This window comes from Lipotes vexillifer, unplaced genomic scaffold (genome assembly GCF_000442215.2).
Source record: "Lipotes vexillifer unplaced genomic scaffold, Lipotes_vexillifer_v1.1 scaffold753, whole genome shotgun sequence".
In the NCBI taxonomy this organism is placed as follows: Eukaryota; Metazoa; Chordata; class Mammalia; order Artiodactyla; family Lipotidae; genus Lipotes; species Lipotes vexillifer.
The window spans coordinates 1,697,217-1,716,021 of record NW_006783618.1 but is presented as its reverse complement, the minus strand read 5'-3'; the positions used below and the strand labels follow the sequence as shown (position 1 = coordinate 1,716,021).

Below are 18,805 nucleotides of genomic sequence, written 5' to 3'. Positions count from 1 at the left end.
ACCAGGTCTCCCGGGAGAGAAGTAAGGGGTAGGAGTCTGTCAGCTCCTAGGTGAGAGGCTCTGTGCTTTTACACACACATCTCTGAATAGCCCGACGGGAGGAAGTTGATCAGCTTGGGGGGGCAGGCAGTAGGTGGCTCTGAGAAAGGTAGCACTTTGGGCTGTCTGTCCAGCCTCTACCTACCCTGCGAAAAGCACAGCCCAAAAGCGGCTCAGAGTTTCCGCGGAGGCTCCAGGCGGCTTGCCTGCCCTCCCAATGTGGACAGCTGGGAAGGCCAACCCGTAAGCCAGTACCCAACTCATGGAGCTTGCTTAGGCCCCGAGCCTCTAAGTCCTTCCACACCCCCTCAGAGAGGCAGACCATTCACAGGGGCCTGCAGCCACCCCGTTGGACCCCTCCTCCCAGGGCACCCACCCTCCCCAAGGAAGTGTCTCCCGAGCCCTGATTGGCCCACGTCAGCCTCCGTTCATCCTCCTGCTCTCTCGCACCTGCTCCCGCTGGCCCCGTGGTTGATGGAGGATCTGAGCCCAGCCGGCCCAGAGATCAAAGTCAACACCGTTCTCCCCGCTCCAGAGGCTGCCCCTGAAGAGTCAGAGGGAAGTCACTCAGGCTCCTAAGTGCTTCCTGAACCTCAAGGTGACCTCAGCATTAAATCTCCCCCCACCGTGAGAAGCTGCCATCCAACATCCCAGCCAAAACACACACGCACACACACAATGGGGCAGTGTGGGATGGAGAGCAGAGAATCCTATTTTTATGAGAAAAACTCAATAAACAATTTGTATCTTCCAACATTAAGGCCTGGAGCAGGTGGGCCCAAGTTCTGGCCCTTCATCTTTAGAGCCTGGAGGATACAAAACTCCACTCCCTCTGGTTCTCATGAATTCCTCCGGGAGGGTGTTCGTTGGATTCACGTGCTCTAGAAAGTCCATCCCTGGATCTAAAACGTAGCTGTAGAGGGATCTAGAATGATTTTGGATGGGGCTGGGGGGCTGGGGGGCTGGAGGGCTGGGCAGGGGAGGAAAATTCTCCAAGGCTAAAGGAAAGGAGGACGTTCTCCAGGTAACGTGTAACAGAGCCCTGCAGACTAGCATCCAGCCCACTTCCCTGATAATTATGTCCTTTGGATCCACCAGCCCAGGCTTGACATCAAAGACAGCCCTGAAGCACCAACTACAGTGAGTCTGGGGGAAGCTCACTGCCTCCACACAGGAGCCAGGTTAACCTTCGTCTCTCCTGTCTGAGCTGAGCTTCTAACTACCCCACGCCCACTGCACCCAGCCTTATCCCAATGCCTCCCATGTTCTTTCAGACCTCTCCTGATCATCCATCACGCACCCACTGAACATTTGGTAAGCATCTGTCCTGGGGGTGCAAGGCGGTGCGTCAGGAGCCTAGGGATGTGTGCCCTAAAACAACCCAGGTGCCACCCTTGGGAAACTCAGTCTAGTGGGGGACACAGACTCTGTTACACAGAAATACATACACCTAAACAGGAATCAGCAATACAGAGAGGAGAACGCTCTCATCCCCCCAAGAATCATCATCACAGCTCCAGCCCATCCTCAGTGTGTGGCAGGAAGTGTTTGAAACATTTGACATACGTGAACTCGTTTTTGTTTGTTTTTTTTGCGTTACGCGGGCCTCTCACTGTTGTGGCCTCTCCCGTTGCGGAGCACAGGCTCCGGAGGCACAGGCTCAGCGGCCATGGCCCACGGGCCCAGCCGCTCTGCGGCATGTGGGATCTTCCCGGACCGGGGCACGAACCCGTGTCCCCTGCATCGGCAGGCGGACTCTCAACCACTGCGTCACCAGGGAAGCCCTCGTTTCATTTTTACTTGAACCCAATGAAGTAGGCCAATCATCACCCCTATTTTATTATCACTGGGGAAACTGAGGCACCAAGCAGGTAAAAGACTTGCCCAGAGGAGTGAGTTTCAAGCCCAGGCAGTCCGATCCTAGATTCTGGGCTCGTAATCACTACACTTGACTTAGTTCTTCCCTACAAACCAACATTGACTTTTTCGCTTTCCTGAGGCCAAGGCTCTCCTTGCCTAGAGCACACAGCCTCCCTTGCACTCAGTGACACTTCACAGGATACATTTGTGCAGGTCCTGGGAGGTGGTCTTGTGCGGGAGTTCAGGGCATAGGCAGAAAGAACAGACCTGGGTCCAGCCCTGCCCTCTGTGTGGTAACATGTGTGACCCAGAAGTCCCTTTACTTTTTTGAGCCTCAGTTTCCTCTTCAGTAAAGTGGAAGGGGAAAAAAAATACACTTATGGACTTTTTGTGAGGATAAAATGAGGTCACATATGAAAGTTTCTTAGCCCAGTGCCTGGCATAGAGGAAACACTCAAAAATTTATTATTATTATTTTAATGAGTATAACTCTTGGTCCACAAACTCAGGCGCATAAGAAATATCACATGTCTTTATGTTCTTTACATCACCTTCCATGTGACTCTGTTGGAGAGACAGGACATTCAGTCCCCATCATTGTTGGCGCACTCCCCAGGGACGTGCCAAGGTCCAGGGTCTCTCTGGTCCTCACCAGTCCGCTGTCCCTGCCTGCATGATCACTCTGGGTCTTGGGCTGTGCACCTCATGCCTCATTTGGACACAAGAACCCAGGCCTCAGTCCCAGACCCCAGGGAGCCACACACAGCCACCCCTCTGAGGTCCGACCGCTTCCTCCCGCCACGCCCCCTGAGCTGCCTACAGCAATACCCTGCCTCTGGCATCCGATGGTCTGTCTGTCCACCGCCCTCAGAGGCTCTCCTCCCCGGGCAGAACACCCATCCTAACCTTTCCTGTTTGCTCACAAAAGGCAGGAAGAGCAGGTGTCTTCAAGCAGCTTCTGATTACTGTCCAACTACAAGCTCTGAGACCAGGAGATATAATGGCCTGGCCATCGGCTTGGGACTGAGAGAAGGAAAAAGTTCCAAGAGCAAAACACAAATTAATGTCTCAAAAAGAGTATCCTGCCACGTTGGCTGTCAAGGTGCTGAAGCATTGGTTCGTCTCCTATAGCTCTACCTTGGAACCACTCAAGGAGATTTAAAGCAGCTAGTGCCCAGGTTCTACTGCTAAAGATGCTGATTTGGGGTTGGGCCCAAGCACTGGTGTTTTTCAAAGAGCTCCCCAGGGGTTCAATTGTGTAGCAGGATTAAGAGTCCCAGCTTTATAGGTTTCATGCAAAGACGTCTGTCTTCTCCAACGAACCTGAAGTCCTTGAGCAACTAGAACCGTTTCGCAAGCCCAGCAATGGGCCCTCCATGCTGGGGGGCACTCAGGGAGCATCTGGTCAAATGCCTCCATTTTACAGAAAGGAAAACCAAGGTCCTTGATGGAGAAAGGAAGAAAAAGTGTCAGGGCTGCTGCAGTGTGCAGAGATGCAGGGAGAAATGCTGGAGTGTTGGGAAAACCCCAGTTTTGTAACTGGAGGCCTGGAGGTATTTTGAGGATCTGAGGTCCTCTCTTGAGATTTCCAGACCTGTTTTCCTGTTGAAGGGACAACCCTGCATAGGAACCAGCAATGGAGTGCCTGCAATCACGGCAGCTCTAACAAGGTGACCCTACAACACGGTATTAACCTCTTTTTGCAACACCTGGCACCTCTAGCGTGAGGCCGGCTAGAATTCTGATGGAGCGTCTAGGCAGCTCACAAAAGAGAAGTCCCACGCGCGTGCTCACTCAAGTCTGGTCCTCCGAGAATCCCAGGAACACGGACTACACACCAGCCTCTTATCGCTCCTCTCCCCACAGTCTTTCACAGATAAGGCCCTTCCAGCCTCACCTCCTATCCCTAAGGCCAAGGGCAATCAAATAGCCGGTGGCCAGGAAAGACAGTGACCCCACTCCTTCGGGGCAGCACGACCACCCTGTGTCTGATGAGACCTTCACACACGCCGCAGAGGCTGCCGCCACGTGGGTTTTCACCACCCACACAGAGATGCACCAAGCCGAGACCAAAGACACTTTTTTGCCAAAGCATCACCAGAACAATAAAAAACCACTTGCCAGGACCAACCTCAGGAGCTGGGTGAGCTCAACCACCAACTCAGTACCGCTGATTTTCCGCACCCCCCCACCCCCCAGCATCCGGGCCTATGAGGCCCCGCGGTCCTCTCTTACCTGGGATGATGGCGACTGTGTCTTTCTCCCAGGACACAACGCTAACGTATTCCTGCACTGAAGAGGGGATGAGGCACTTGAAGACGGCCACGCTTCCACGCATCGACCTTTGATCCTCCACCCGAACGGTGTAGGGTTCCCTGAAAACTGCAGACAGGTTGCAGGGCGGAAAGAAGAGGGTGTCACAGGCTTGACTAGGACACGGTGTGGGGGCCTGAGAAAGCCACCTCTCAGCACCCCAGGCCACACTTCCTTCACCGCTTCTCCCACCTCCCACCTGCCCCGCCCGGAAGCTCCTGCCACGGTCTTATTCCTGCCTTCTCCAGCAACCTCCTTCCCACTCCACCAGACACCCACTCTCCCTCAGAAATACCCAGCCTCCCTCTACAGGACCGTAAATCCAACTTCTAGCCTTCCCAATTTGGGTGAGTTTTAACAAACTGCATTAGATTGTAAGGGCCTGGCGGGCGGCACCTATGCCCTGCAATGGGATTGTATTCAACAAGGGCATGTGTGGTTTCTAAGCAAAAGCGCCGGAATCCCTCTAATTAAACCACGCTTGATTTCCTACATGATTCCTGGGCCCAGGGTGGTAAGAGTTTGGGGCACAATGACCATCATTTGCCAAAAGTAAAACTGTGACACGTGATCTAAGAACAGATTTTTGTGCCACTTCAAAGTGAAAGGCAGCCTGGGAAAAGGTAGTTGACATACAGAACTTTCTGCAGGGCTCGGTGGTTTATAAGAACAATGGGAGAGAATACTTGACACAGTGATGATCTCTGAAAACACCGAACCCCAGAGCCATGGGCGATTTCCAAGATTCTACAAAACAAAGCAACCTTGCTGGTTTCTCCCACCTCCTGACACCGCCTACAGGCTGACCCCCAGTCTTGCCCCCAGCTTCAGCAGATCCCTTCCCCCACAGTGTGCAGTGGAGGGCTCCTGCCTCGGTCGGTCCCAGGGCTGGTTTCTGGGGCGCTGTCACCTGCAGGTGCTCTACGTATCAGGTCCCACGGGTGGGCTGGACCAACCTTAGGGGTAGGGCCGAGGGACCTGCTTCTGCCTCTCTCTGGTCCTCGTCCGCTTGGCCTTTCGCCGGGGCCCTGTCTTTGCACCTCTTCTCTGCCAAGCAGAGCTGGTGCAGCCAGAGCCCCGCTGCTTCCCGACCTTGTCCCTCTGCAGGCACCTGGGCTGTGTGCCCTCCTGCTCTCCCTGCCATGGTTGCCAGGGCAATGCTCAGGGCGCTGCAGCCCCTCCGGCTGTGCACCTGCAGTCCCTCTGGCTTCATCAAAAGCTTCTTAATTGGCTGTGTTTCCCATCAGGCCAGCCCTGCCCATCCCTCCCCAGGTCTTTATTCTTTCCCTCCCTGTGTTGTGGCTGTGATGGGAAGAGACACAGTTGAGGTGGAGGACGGAGGCATGGAAGGAGGCACTCCCAGCTCTGTGGGGCCGTGGTCCACCCTTTCGTGGGCTGGACATCGCACTGCCTGCAGATGCGGGGAGAGCAGAGAGGAGGCTGAGGGGAGGGAAGCAGAGGGGAGGGTGGGAAGGGCTGGGGTTTGGGTGCACACCGCAGAGACAGTCCTCGAGAGCCTGCAGAGACCTATGGTTAGGAGCATCAAACAAGCAGGCCCTGTGTCCTCCTCTGAGCAGCAGTGTAACCCTGGATAAGAGCTCGTGAACCTTCCGGAGCCTCGGTTTCCTCATGCGTAAAAGGAAACAATAACAGCAGCGTGGAGAAGGCCTGGCACGTGGAAAGCACTACAGCAAAGCAGCTGGTCATTACAGCCATGCCTCTGGGATTAACTGGCTATAGGTGCCCTTTGGGCTAGTCCCCTCCCTTGTAAGAAACACCAGACAGGATTATTGTGAAAACTATATCCTAACCCAATAACAGGCAGGTATTAGGAAACAGAACATGGCTTGCCCTTAGCTCAATCCTCCAGGCTGTGGAGGCCAGAACTGGGCTCCAAATCCTGGCCTAAGCGCTCCCAGTCCAGCACCTGGTGTCGTGTTAGGGGGTTAGTGCTGTTCCTGAAAAGAGGATCCACGGGGAGCCCCAGAGGAGATATCTAAGCGGGTCCTCAGAGCTCACACTCTCACACCCCGCTCCCCCAACCAAACCAGTGGATGAAGACCAGCTCTTTAATTAAGAACTCCCACCCCACATCGCCCCTACACACACCCATTCCCAGCTACTTGGAACCCTCTACGTGTGAGAGGCTCTCCTGAGGCGGAAGGATCTTAATTCAACGGAGCGCTGTCTCACTGAACCGTCACACGGAATGATGAATAAAGTAGGTGCTGGCATCTGCTTTGCAGACGAGGAAACTGAGCCTCAGAAATGTGTGTCCTCTGCCTAAGGTAAGTGGCAAAGCTAAGATTCCAAAGCACAACACAACTTTCCTTGAGGGCCTGACTCCTTGCCGGGACAGGAAGTCAGAGATATCACAGGATCCATCGCTAGGCATGCAGGTTGGGGAGACTTCCCCGGAACACACACTCCTCTGCCCAACACAATCGCCAGGAAAGATGGCACGCCCAAGCCTTGGAGCCGTCGCAGTGAGCTGGCTAGAACATTACCTATCCTCTCCCACTCAAAAAGCTCTTCTAAGAAAATCATTCCCCAAACTTCCATGCTTTATTACTATTCGAGGCACTTTATAACAGATTAGGACTCACCAGCATATCACGACAACCTAGTTAAGAGTAGCTCATCTAAGCCATGCCCTCACCTCCAGACCTAACCCAGAGAAATGAGACTTTCTAGTTTCTGTAAAGAGAACAGCTGAGAAGCCCTCACTTCCTTGCTTCCATCACCTCTTCCTAAGACCACAATGCTTCACTGCTAAGAGTTTTCCATCATGAATTTTACCTAAATGCCTATTCTCATGAGATATCTTATATTCAAATGTCTATCAACAGTGGAATGGATAAATAAAGTGCAGTATAGTCAAACGAGACTATACAGCAATGAGAATGAATGACATATAACTTCACACAGCAGTAGGGCTAAACCCCACAAACAACAGTGAGCAAAAGGTTCAAGGGCATATGTGCTGTAGGACTCCGTTTAGATAAAGTACAGAAACAGGCAAACATCTATCTTGTTAGAAGTCAGGACTGCGGTTTCCCCTAAGGGTGGAGTGACTGAAAAAAGCATGAAGGGGCTTCTGAGATGCTGATACCTTCATCTGGATATTAAACTTTGTGCAAATTCATCAAGCTATATACTCACAATATGTGCAGTTCTTTTATATAAAGGGTTTTTTGTTTTTTTTAAAGAAACTCACTGAATTTTTCCATGAACCAAGTACTAAAATGAGCACATTTCTTAATATAAATGGGCCCTATCTCCTTGGACCATCACACGTAGTGATGAACAAGGTGGGTGCTGGCATCAGCTTTGCAGATGAGGAAACTGAGGCTCAGAAAGGTGTGTTCTCCACTTAAGGACACAGAGGAAGTGGCAGAGCTAAGATTCCAAAGAACAGCACGATTTTCCATGATGGGCCGCCTTGCCTTCTTCCATGTCACACACACACGTCCTCAAAACGACAGGCGCTGCCGGCTCCCCATTCCCGCCCCGTAGGGGAGCCCGTGTCTGGTCCTTTACCTGCTTTGACGCGGATGTTGGGACTCCGGATCTTGCCGGCAGCATTCTCCGCGGTGCAAAAGTAGTCATTGTCGTGGATAAAGCTATTGAAGGCGGAGGGAGAGAAGGGGTAGAGCTGCAGCGTCCCGTTGGCGTGGACGTGCCGGATGTGCGGCACGTCGTAGATGTCGTCCCCCGTGGCCAGGTACCATCGAAGGGCCGCACTGGGGGAGCCCGCGGCCGGGCAGGGCACCACCACCCCCACGGAGCTGGAGAAGGTCACCTGCTGCAAGGAGTCATTTACAAAGTAGAGGCTGGTGCCGACATCTTCAGGGCGGGCTGCAGGGGAGGGGAGAGGCTGGTTAGCGCCTGCTAATGATACCCTCGTAGGCCCGGGAGGCTGCAACACCCACGCTCATTCATAAAACGTTCAAGCGCCAGTCATTCAACAGCACTATTGAGCACTGACTGTACACCAGGCACTGGCAACGGTGAGTAAGAGACAGTTCCCACCCTGCATAAGCTTCCAGCCTAGCATAGGGATGGCAAAAGTTGAAACGTCTCGTCCTCCATGCCAAGCCAAGTCCACGGAGAGAGGCGGCCACCTCTGCTATGGCGAAGGGTCCCAAGCCATAATCCACATCCCCGCACCCCAACCGCCCATCAACACTTTAGGAGAGACACTGAAATTGCTTAGATAATGGGTATTTATTGAGTACCTATTATACTCAGGGAGGTTCACACCCGGTCCCTTGGTTCATCTGTACAACACTGAGAGGAGAGCTCTTTTTTTATGGTTCCCTTTTGGAGGCTGAGCAAGTTATGTGATTTGCCTGAGATGACACAGCTAATAAGCTACAGGATTGAAATCTGAACACACTGCTCTAAAGAGGATCTTAGTACACTTTCTATCACACCACAGCCGAAAGGTAAAAGGTCAGAGACCGTGTTCTACGAGGAAGGGCTACACGAAGCAGGGATGCTGGCCTGGACGAGAAAAGACTGCAGAGCCTTCTTCCCCTCTGGGGGTCGATTTGGAAAATGTGTTGCCCCAGAGGATGGCTTGCGGACTGGCGGCACCGTGGGTAGACCAGTCCAAGCCTGGGGACTAGAGATACCCACCCCCTCAAGTCTAAAACCATCCCTGACACTGACCAACCATGGAATTCCCTTCCCCTCTCTGACCCTCTGCTCCTTCACTTGTAAAATGGAGGGAGGATACATGAGGCTGCAAAGACCCCGTGCATCTCTGACATGTTGCCATTGCGACACTCGGTCACACGGGCGAACGTGCTCACGACCGCAGCTACCTGACAACATCAAGGCCGCCTGACAAGGAGGACAGCTGTCTGCAACTCTCATCCCAGCCCAGGGCCTCAGTCTTGCCTGCCCTCGTGGGAAGCAGCCCTGAACGGTGGAATCAGGGCCTTCCCTCCCTACCAAGGAGCCTGCCCCCTTAAGAAGGGCCACCTCTGAACAAGTGGAAGCAAACCCAGAGGAAAAGGGGGCCTGGTCCCAGGTCTCCAGCTGGAAGCCACTCCCTCTCCACCAGGAAGATCAAGGAGCAAACAAACCAGTCTGCCTCTTGTTTAAAGAACGTTGCAGGGGACCCAACTTGACCTCAATTTCCACAACTTTATGGGGAGGGGAAGGGCCTGCATCCGACCATATTAATATTCTCGGCTTAACTCTGAGCCGAGCCTCCAGGGAGAATGTACCGGGCAGCTCACTGAGGAAGGCCATTAAGCCTCATTGGTCAGAGCAATTCACAGCATCTCATAAAAAGCTGTGATGAAGCCATTAGCAGCAGTGCTGGAAAACACGTCCATGGGCTCCTTGCTGGGGTGTCAGGGGCATCCTCTTAGCTGCAGATGCATTTGCCCTCCCTCCCTGGCACTGCGTGCCCATAGCGGCTGCAGGGGGCGGAGGGGGGTGCCGGGGCACGGTGGACAGCATAGCTTTCCCATCCACGTCCTCACGCTGCCTCCCCGGTGACAGCGTCGGTGCTGGTGGTGGAGAAGTCTGCTCTGTAGAAGAGGGGACCCCAGTGGGGACCCTTGGAAGCCTGCCCAACTCACAGGGACCAGAGTGTTCCCCAAGGTCATGAAATCGTACCATTCTGCAAGTAAGCAAACTGAGGCTTAGGAAGTTTCTCTTGGGATCCACACTCCCCAGGTTCCCAGGAGCCCGCTCACCTTCTGAAAGACTTCTTTATTGACATTCAGTCAAAAATTATTCGTTAAGCGTCTTGTACATGCCAGGCACTGTTGTAAGCACTTTACTCGTATGACTTTTAGTCCTCCCAACAGCCCTGTGAGGGAGGTATTATTCTTATTCCAGTTCACAGATGAGGAAACTAACGCACTGAGAGATCAAAGAGACTTTCCCAAGACCACATGACCAGTAAGTGAGGGCTCTGGGACTCGGACTCAGGCAATCTGAGCCCGGAGTCTGATTTCTTAACCCTTAGATGATTGTAACCACTGCAATAATAAAGAGGGGGCTTATACCTCCCTCAGACACCACCTGGCCTCCAACTTCCCTTTTCAGCTGGCCAAGAACAGGATGGATATATCCACACGCCTGTGCGCACACGCACACGCACACGCACACTCCCTGGGAGGGGCCCACGTCGGACTCAACATTTCAGACAATGCTTAGCCTGTGGGCGCAGGAACATCACTCTGGGGTTCTGGGTACTTCCTGAGACAACCTAGTTAATCAGAAACCCTCACCGTGGCAGTTTTATGGATTTTGGACGCCAAAATCCATCAAGGAACAGAAAGAGGCATAATGTAGACGTTATGCCTAACAAATGGACTTAGGAAGCTGAGAAAGATCCCTGACAGAGAGGAGCTCAGGAATTGTCTGATTCAAGGGGCAGCGTAAGAAAATATTTAAGGATCAGTATGGAGTAGCCCTCAGTGATAATAAAGCCGGCAGCAATACTGCTAGCCAGGGGATATGGGGATACATGTATATGTACAGCTGATTCACTCTGTTATAAAGCAGAAACTAACACACCATTGTAAAGCAATTATACTCCAATAAAGATGTTGTAAAAAAAAAACAAAAGACAGTATGGTACTGGCACAAGAACAGAAATATAGATCAATGGAACAGGACAGAAAGCCCAGAGATAGACCCACGCACCTATGGTCAACTAATCTATGACAAAGGAGGCAAGGATATCCAATGGAGAAAAGACAGCCTCTTCAATAAGTGGTGCTGGTAAAACAGGACAGATACATGTAAAAGAATGAAATTAGAACACTCCCTAACACCATACACAAAAATAAACTCAAAATGGATTCAAGACCTAAATGTAAGACCAGACACTATAAAACTCTTAGAGGAAAACATAGGAAGAACACCCTTTGACATAAATCACAGGAAGATCCTTTCTGACCCACCTCCTAGAGTAATAGAAATAAAAACAAAAATAAACAAATGGGACCTAATGAAACTTAAAAGCTCTTGCACAGCAAAGGAAACCATAAACAAGACGAAAAGACAACCCTCAGAATGGGAGAAAATATTTGCAAATGAATCAACGGACAAAGGATTAATCTCCAAAATATATAAACAACTCATGCAGCTCGATGTTTTAAAAAAAAAAAAAAAAAAAAACTACTGCTAGCCACCATGGATTTCACTAACTACAGGCCAGGCTGGGTGCTAGACCTGTTACAGGTGTCCTCTCACTTAATCTCATGACTGTCTAGGGGATGCTATTATTATCATCCTATTGTACAGATAAGGAAATCGAGGCTCTGAAAAGTGAACTAATTTACCCAAAGTAACCCAGAGTGAAAGTATCAGAGCTGGGCCAGAACCCAACTTTGCCTGCCTTCAGAGCCTGGGGGCGAAGCTTCCCTTTTGTATGAACCACACCGAAGACAAAAGGAATCAAACCACAAAATCTGGTTTTCCAGGCTGGGTATCCCTCCCCACCCTTTCTTCCATCCCAAACCCACCCTCAATACACATTCCTGGTCTTCTCTCCCGGCTGGAAATCCATCCCACCCTCCCTGCAGAGACAACCCCTGGGGACCAGGCTTCTCTTGGCTCCGGGCTCCTGGAAGGACTGTCAGCCACAATAGCAACAGCCTTCCTGCTCTCTGGGCCTCCGATCCTGCCAGAGCCAAGGACACAGGCTTCTCAGCAACTACAAATGGGTAGATGTAATTGATGAATTGACTGGGACTGTCCAGCCACCTGTCAGGGCTGAAGAAACAGTGGATTTATAGCAAAAGGTGAGTAGCCTCATGTTTCTCCCACCCTGGTATGTGAGCTGCTGTCTTCTGGGTCTGGGGGAGCTGGGGAGGATTAGACACACCATTCATTTCAGCTTATAGCTCTGACAGAGCATTGCCATTATGAAACATCACCCTCAGGTGTAAAACAATAGCATTTTGCACTTACTTCGGGCTCATATTTTACCATCACAAGGCACCTGTCAGCCTGGAATGCGGAAGCCTTTAAATAAATATTAATTCAGCCTTACCCCACCTGCCAAGAGAAAGGAATAAGCAAATCCATAAAGGGGAAACTGAGGCACTAATCCCCTGAAATCTCTGCCATGTGCTAAGATGAAGGTTGGCACAGGGCACCAGTGAGTGGCCGCAGTAGCAATGGGTACGATCAGTCACCAGCCACGGAAGGGGTAGTAGCAGGGGTCTGGGGGCCTCACCCCCACCTCACAGAGTCTGGAGAGGCTTCAATGGTGGCAGCTTTCCCTCCTCAGGCTCCTGTTTGAATCTTCAGAGCAGTGACAAAGCCTCAGCCAGCTGTGAGGAGCACAGAAGCGTGGGACAATAGTCGGAGACCCGGGACAAGTCTGACAGTGCTACCTTCCCTCCTGGGGCTCATTCCTGACCTGCTGTGTGACCTCAGGCAACCCACTTAGCCTTTCTGAGCCTCAATGTCCTCACTCACAAAAGGGGGACCTTACCTGTCCCCCAGGGCTGCTGAGCAGGCAAAACAGAATGTGAAAGTACTTGGTTCCCCGTAATGAGGATGCAGGACTAGGAGGGATGGGATTGTTATTCGCATCCCAATGATTCCCCGAGGGGACCAGGGAGGCGAAAGTTACTGCAAAGGGTGGCCAGGGCCCAGTCCCCCCACCCCTCTGCAGTCCTGCACCCGAGGGTGACTCCTGCACCCTTGAATGCTCTCCTCTCCCAGGTCCTTCCTGACCCGAGGCCGGGAAAGACTTGTTCCTTCAGGAGACCTTTACCCAGCACAAGCCACATGCTCAGCAGGACCCCAGGTGTGGTGGAAAGCCTCAAAGGCCAGGGAAAACGGTCCCCACCATCCAGGAGCTTGCAAAGGAGATGGGGGCAGAAGAGGGTTAACCCACCGCCCAGGGCAGAGTTCGCAGAAGGGTTTATGGCCCTTTCTCTAATTTCATTTTGGCTGTACACCTACTCCCCTGGTGGCTTAGTGGCCTGGCTGATGGTACAGAGTTCTCAAAAGAAAGGAGACTAACTGATTGAGCGCCTACTGTGTGCTACAAGGGCATTTCCTCACATAATCCTCACGCAGAGGTCCGAGGTGGGCTCTGTGAGTCTCATCTTACAGGTGAGGTCAGAGGCTCATGCGGGGAGATTCTGCAAGATCGTACAGCCAGGAGGCCACCAGGCCAACATTCAGTCAAAGTCTGCCTGGCTCCCAAGCCAGAGTTTTTTCCAACACAAAAGCCGAAGAGCTCAAAGTTTGGGGCCCTGTGAGGATTTTCTTTCATTTCTTCTCTGGAAGCCAGTCCAAATTTGGAAAGCAAATCTTTGGACAGGAAACTCCGACTTTTCCCTAAATCTCAGCCATCCCCCAGCTCTTTCTTCCCTCTGCAGACAGAACCAGACAGACGTACAGAGAGAAGGGGAGGAGGGAGAAACACTTCATAAATAGAGAGAGAGAGAGATCAGATCAACAGCAAAGCTTCTTCTGGTCGAAGGGGAAATGGATTTTTAATAGAAAATGGAAGTTATGAGCTTGGTTGTGACGTGACAGACGCCCAGACTTAAACCCATTTAATCTCCTCTGCCGGTTAACACTGAGCACCACCCCGATGCCGTGTTTCATAAAACAGGCTCCAAATGGCTGGGAGATTAGGAGCGTAGAAATAGCACAGCAATATTTTTAAACCAGAAAAATCGCCCCCAGGCATTTGGGCTGCCCCAGGGTCACCCCTGAAACCTAAATATCCATCGCATCAACTTGTCCGTCTGCCCTGCGCTGTCTGGCCGTCGGGATTAGTTTGGCGAAGGCAACTCAACACCCACGCAGTCGACACCCAGGGGCCCCCCACCCCACCTGCCTGCGTTGGGACGGAGGTGTCTGGCCAACTGAGGCTTCCACCCAGGTGCACCTTGAATTATCCCCATGTCATCATCTCCAATCATCGTAAATGACAACCTGAGGGGACTGAAATGTTAAGGCCTCACCACCTCCACAGGGAGAAATGAGTCACTTCTGCTCTTCCTTTACAATATTTAGTCTCATTCACTGGATCTTTCATCCAGGAGCATCTGCCAGTGCTGGAGCCCCTGCCACCTGCACCCGCCCGAGAGATGGGCAAGAGCCTGCAAGGGGTATCCAGCCCTGGGCACAGGGAGCGTGGCTGGATGGTAGCAGCAGGGAGGAGGGACGGGCAGGGCTCCCCTGCAGGCCTATGAGCTCCCCGTCTTGGTCACCACTCTGTCCCCTGGGCCTAGCACAGCACTAGGCACTTAGCACAGTGGTTAAATGCCCAGACTCTGGTGCCAGGCTCCCCAGGCTTGAATCCTTGCTCTGTCCCTTACAAGCAGGGTAACTGCAGGCAAGATTACCTCGCCTCTCTACACCTTGGTTTCCTCATCTATAAAATGGGGGTGACTGTATCTATTTCAAGGGTTGTTAGATTGGATGAGTTAATATGTACGACAGTTTCCGCTATACATAAGTGGTAGAGGTAACCACCTAAGTATTCATTGCTGTTGTTATAAATATTATCATGATAGCAGATAGGCAGGAAGTATATCCCACAACAAATACCTCTCACCAGTGATGATGATGGCAACTTCAGACAGTAGTTCTCAAACATTACTATGCATAAGAACCACCTGGAGAGCTTGTTAAACATGCGCATCCGTAGATACCAGATTCACTGAGTCTGTCATAGGGCCAGGGAACTCTGTTTCTGAGGCAGGTGGTCCTCTGTCTACACTCAGAGTAATGCTCCATAGGAAAAAGATTTGCCATACTGGACTTCAATCCACTCTCCCAACAACAGACCATTCTCATGGGCTTGGCTGACAGAACCTCAGCACCTCATTAAGTAACTTAATTTGGTGATCAAGTTAATGAAATAATAATGATGTGATCAATAAACAGAGCATTGCCACAGCTACACGGCTCCCGGGCCGCACACAGAGCTGTGGTTGTTTCAATGCGGATGTGAGGTTTCTTAGATTAATTTGCGAGGTTGATTACTCCGCTGCATCTCCACACAAAGGTTTTCATAAAAGAGATGTATTATTTGTCTTCACTCTGTTCTTATTCCATAGTTGGAAAAACCGGGTCCAGAGAGGATCAGCCAGTGGGGTCTCAGGTCAACCACCATGTCCATCCAAAACTCAGGTGAGGACCAAGGAGACGGGGTCTGGCCCCTCCATCAGAAAACCCCGTTATGGTGTGTTCACACCTTGGAGACAATCGGAGTCTAGATTCTGAGGAGGGGAAGGGGAAGGGCCGGTCTCCCCAGACAGCATCTGAGCATTTACAGGCAAACAGAACTGGTTGTGCAGCTGGGACCAAGTCCCAGACCTTCTGTCCCCAAACCTGGCACACTTGCTTTACCTCTATCCTCACCATCATCATGGCCACCATTTCTTTTCAGCACTAATTGTGTGCCAGGCCCTGTGAGAAGTCCTTTCCTTATATTACAGTGCATTTAATCCTTATGAGTACCCTCTAATATAGCTACTGCCCAAGACCCCATTTTACAGATAAGAAAACAGGATCTTCAAGAGATCAAGTAATTTCCTAGGTGGCACAGCCAGGGCTGACAGAGCAGCATTTGAAACCCAGGCCTCCCTTACTCCGGCTGTGTTTCTCAACGGGAGCGCTACATTCTACTCTCAGAGTGTCTCCAAGCTGTGATCATCCTATAAGGCGGGTTTCTGATGAAAGAGAGCCATTTGGGGAATGACAATGCTGAATTATTTGGGACTGCCCCAGGAATCACACATTTCATCCCTAATCATCCCTCCCTGCCGTCCACTATATCCTCCTTACTCTAGTGACTAAAATAACCAAAAAGCATCCCCCCAGTTTCCAAACAGCCCTAAGGAAACAGTACCACCCCAATGAGAAGCACTGCTCCAGTGCCCAAGTGGTCACCTCTGTCCATCAGAAACGGGTTTTTTTTTTTTTCTTAAGATTCTTAGCACAAACATAGTTCCTGTAACCAGCAACCAGAAACCTCTGAGATCCAGTAAAGATCAGTCATCCTTCAACCTACAAGGCCCCTCACCATCAGCTCCAGAAGTTATGAGCAACAGCTGACGGTCAAACAGTCTCTTTAATCTTCCAGCCCCCTTCTAGACAGGGCCTGTCAAAGGAACGCCCCTTATGGCCAGAAAGGTCTTTCCTGGGAGTCGGCTCAGACAGCACAGTTGTCCCCAGAGATTCCTAGATTTAGACTGTTCACACTGGAGGGACTTAAGAGATTATTTTGTTCAATCTCCTCCATTTACAGATGGGGAGAGTGAGGCCTGGAGAGTCATTTGCCCCAGGTGCACAGCTGGCCCGTGTCCTGGCTGGGACCAGACGCCCGTCTCCACCGCTCTTGCAATTCTGGCCGCTCCACTTTCAGATCCCAGCAACCCAGGCGCGGAGGGCATCATGGAGAAAGGGAATGATGTCGTAGGAGGGAGCATTAGAGGGACCAGGGCTGCTGGCTGCCCAGAGGAGAGGGCTCAGGTGGGCAGTTCATCTGTCTACAAGGAGTCAAAGGGTTGTCAGGTAGTAGAGAGTTTCAGCTGGATTTATGTGGCCTAAAAGGTAGGAGCAGAGCCAGTGAGTAGAAGGTACAGGACCAAGAAAGTGGCTGACTGTAAGGGTGAGAGCTGTAATAGCTCTCTGGCCAGGAATGGCTTCCTTGAAAGGAAGGAGTTTTCAGTGGCTGGAAGTGCTGGAGCAGAGGAAGAACAATGCTGGTGGGACAGTGCAGAGGGGATCAGACAGCTGATTAGGGCACAGATTCCATGTCCCTGAAGGTGCCTTCCAACCTGGAAGATTTTGACCCATGGCTGTCACACCCCCAGAGCAGGTCCCCCACCCACCTTCTCCCCCATGGCTCTGGGAGGCCACCCTAGATACAGGGTGTCCATGACCCTGAGTCAGCTGGGTTCTCAGGGCCTGGATTCCAGTAATCGTTGTGACCTCAAACAAGGTGACCCAAGGTGGGACCCTGTGCCTACTCCCCTTCCCACAAAAAAAACTGTGGAGTCCCAGCAGGGAGAACACCCTCAGGGGCGTGTCCAGAGGATTATGGACTAAACTCACATCTAAGGACCTGGGGAGGGAGCAGAGGTAAGCTCCTCCCACTGCCCACAGGCACTGGGGCCACAGGGAATCTGCCAAGTCTACTCCATGAAGACGTTGGCAGCCTGGCTTTGTCTCATCAGCTGTTCCCCATGTTGATGAAAAGCAAAGGCTAGGAAAATTCTCCATATGTGTGAGGCCCAGGGAGGGGGGGGAGACAGCCACACACAGCTGTGAGACCTTCGTTGTTCCTGTATCATGAGATGACAGTAATTATACCTCACATTTCAGCAGAGCATTTATAAGGCTAAAACTGATTTGCTGTGGTTTTTACATGTGTGTGTTTATATGTTGCCCTCTTCAGTTTACAAAGCACTGTCACACGCTATACCCTTTTTGTGCATATGCAATAGCAACCACTCTGGGGGATAGCCAGGACAGGGGTTATTTTGCCCATTTTACAGATTGGGAAATAGAGGCACATGAACTATTAGGTAACGTGCCTATATTAGACAGCTGAGCTTTTCTTTCTAGGTCTATGGACAATGCTTCACACACACACACACACACACACACACACACACGGAGTTTAATGGAGATGCAACTTGCCTTTGAATAACTGTTCTTAATGAAGACGGTGACCTTGGAAACTGTCAGTGCAAACAGCGTGTAGAGCAAGGGCATGGGGAAGTGGGGCAGGGGGTGGCTGAACGGATGAGGGGATAGCAGCTGGGTGGCAGGGGTGGTGCCCAAGGCTAATGCTATTCATGCTAAAGCAGCACGGGACAAACAGCTGTTAAACAGGGCACACAGGCTGTTGTGCCACAGCCCCGCACCCTGCCACTCATGGGACCCACAGGCCACAACTTGCCATGAGCAACACCTGACCTCTGGGTCATATGCTGCTTCCCTGGGTCATATGGCTGACTGGGTTATGGAGGGAGGAGTGGTCCAGGGATCCCCAAGGTCACGGGCTGTCAAGGGTGTTCTCTATACATGAAACTACCTGAAAAACAGCAAAGTTCATCCTAGCAGGGAAAGACAGAAATCCATCCAGCTACAAGGTATGGGGGCTCACCCTGTGCAGCCCACGTACATAGGTTTATGGCATTAAATCAGGCTAGTTCTTATTGTGTCCAGTCATGGTAGAGATTTATCAACCAACCCCAGCCTTCCTTTGGTAGGTATGAGACCGGCCTTTGCCTCACCCTCAAATCCAAATCTGGAGCCAACCTGTGCCCTCACCTTTTCTACAACTGCCACCAGCTGTGGCTGGGGAAAGGGAGTGTGCTGGATGCTCCCACCCCACCCCACCCCAGGGACACCCAGGTGGCTGCATGGCCTCAGCTATCTGGCTGAGGATGGGTCCTGCAGGCTACCCAGCTGATAGGTGATAGAAGGAAGCTGTGATGTCCCCTGCCCTGGCCACCATTCAGCCTTTCTTACTGCTACAAAGTCTAAGTCAGTTGGCTTGGCCAAAAATGTGGCTCATTAGTACAACCATTCAGGACAGAAGCAGATGCTCTGCTTTGGGGGGGGGGGGGGG

At 51.7% G+C, this 18,805-nt stretch overlaps 1 protein-coding gene across 1 annotated transcript in view; it reads right to left on the bottom strand.

The window, feature by feature from the left end:
* The window catches only part of DSCAML1 (DS cell adhesion molecule like 1), a 352,214-nt gene that overhangs the window by 327,602 nt on the left and 5,807 nt on the right, over positions 1-18,805 (bottom strand). The window contains exons 2-3 of the mRNA XM_007456333.1: positions 7,753-8,070; positions 4,135-4,281 (exon numbers count right to left, since the gene is read on the bottom strand). Coding sequence (XP_007456395.1) covers positions 4,135-4,281; positions 7,753-8,070 — 465 coding nt within the window. The remainder of the gene's footprint in view (positions 1-4,134; positions 4,282-7,752; positions 8,071-18,805) is intronic.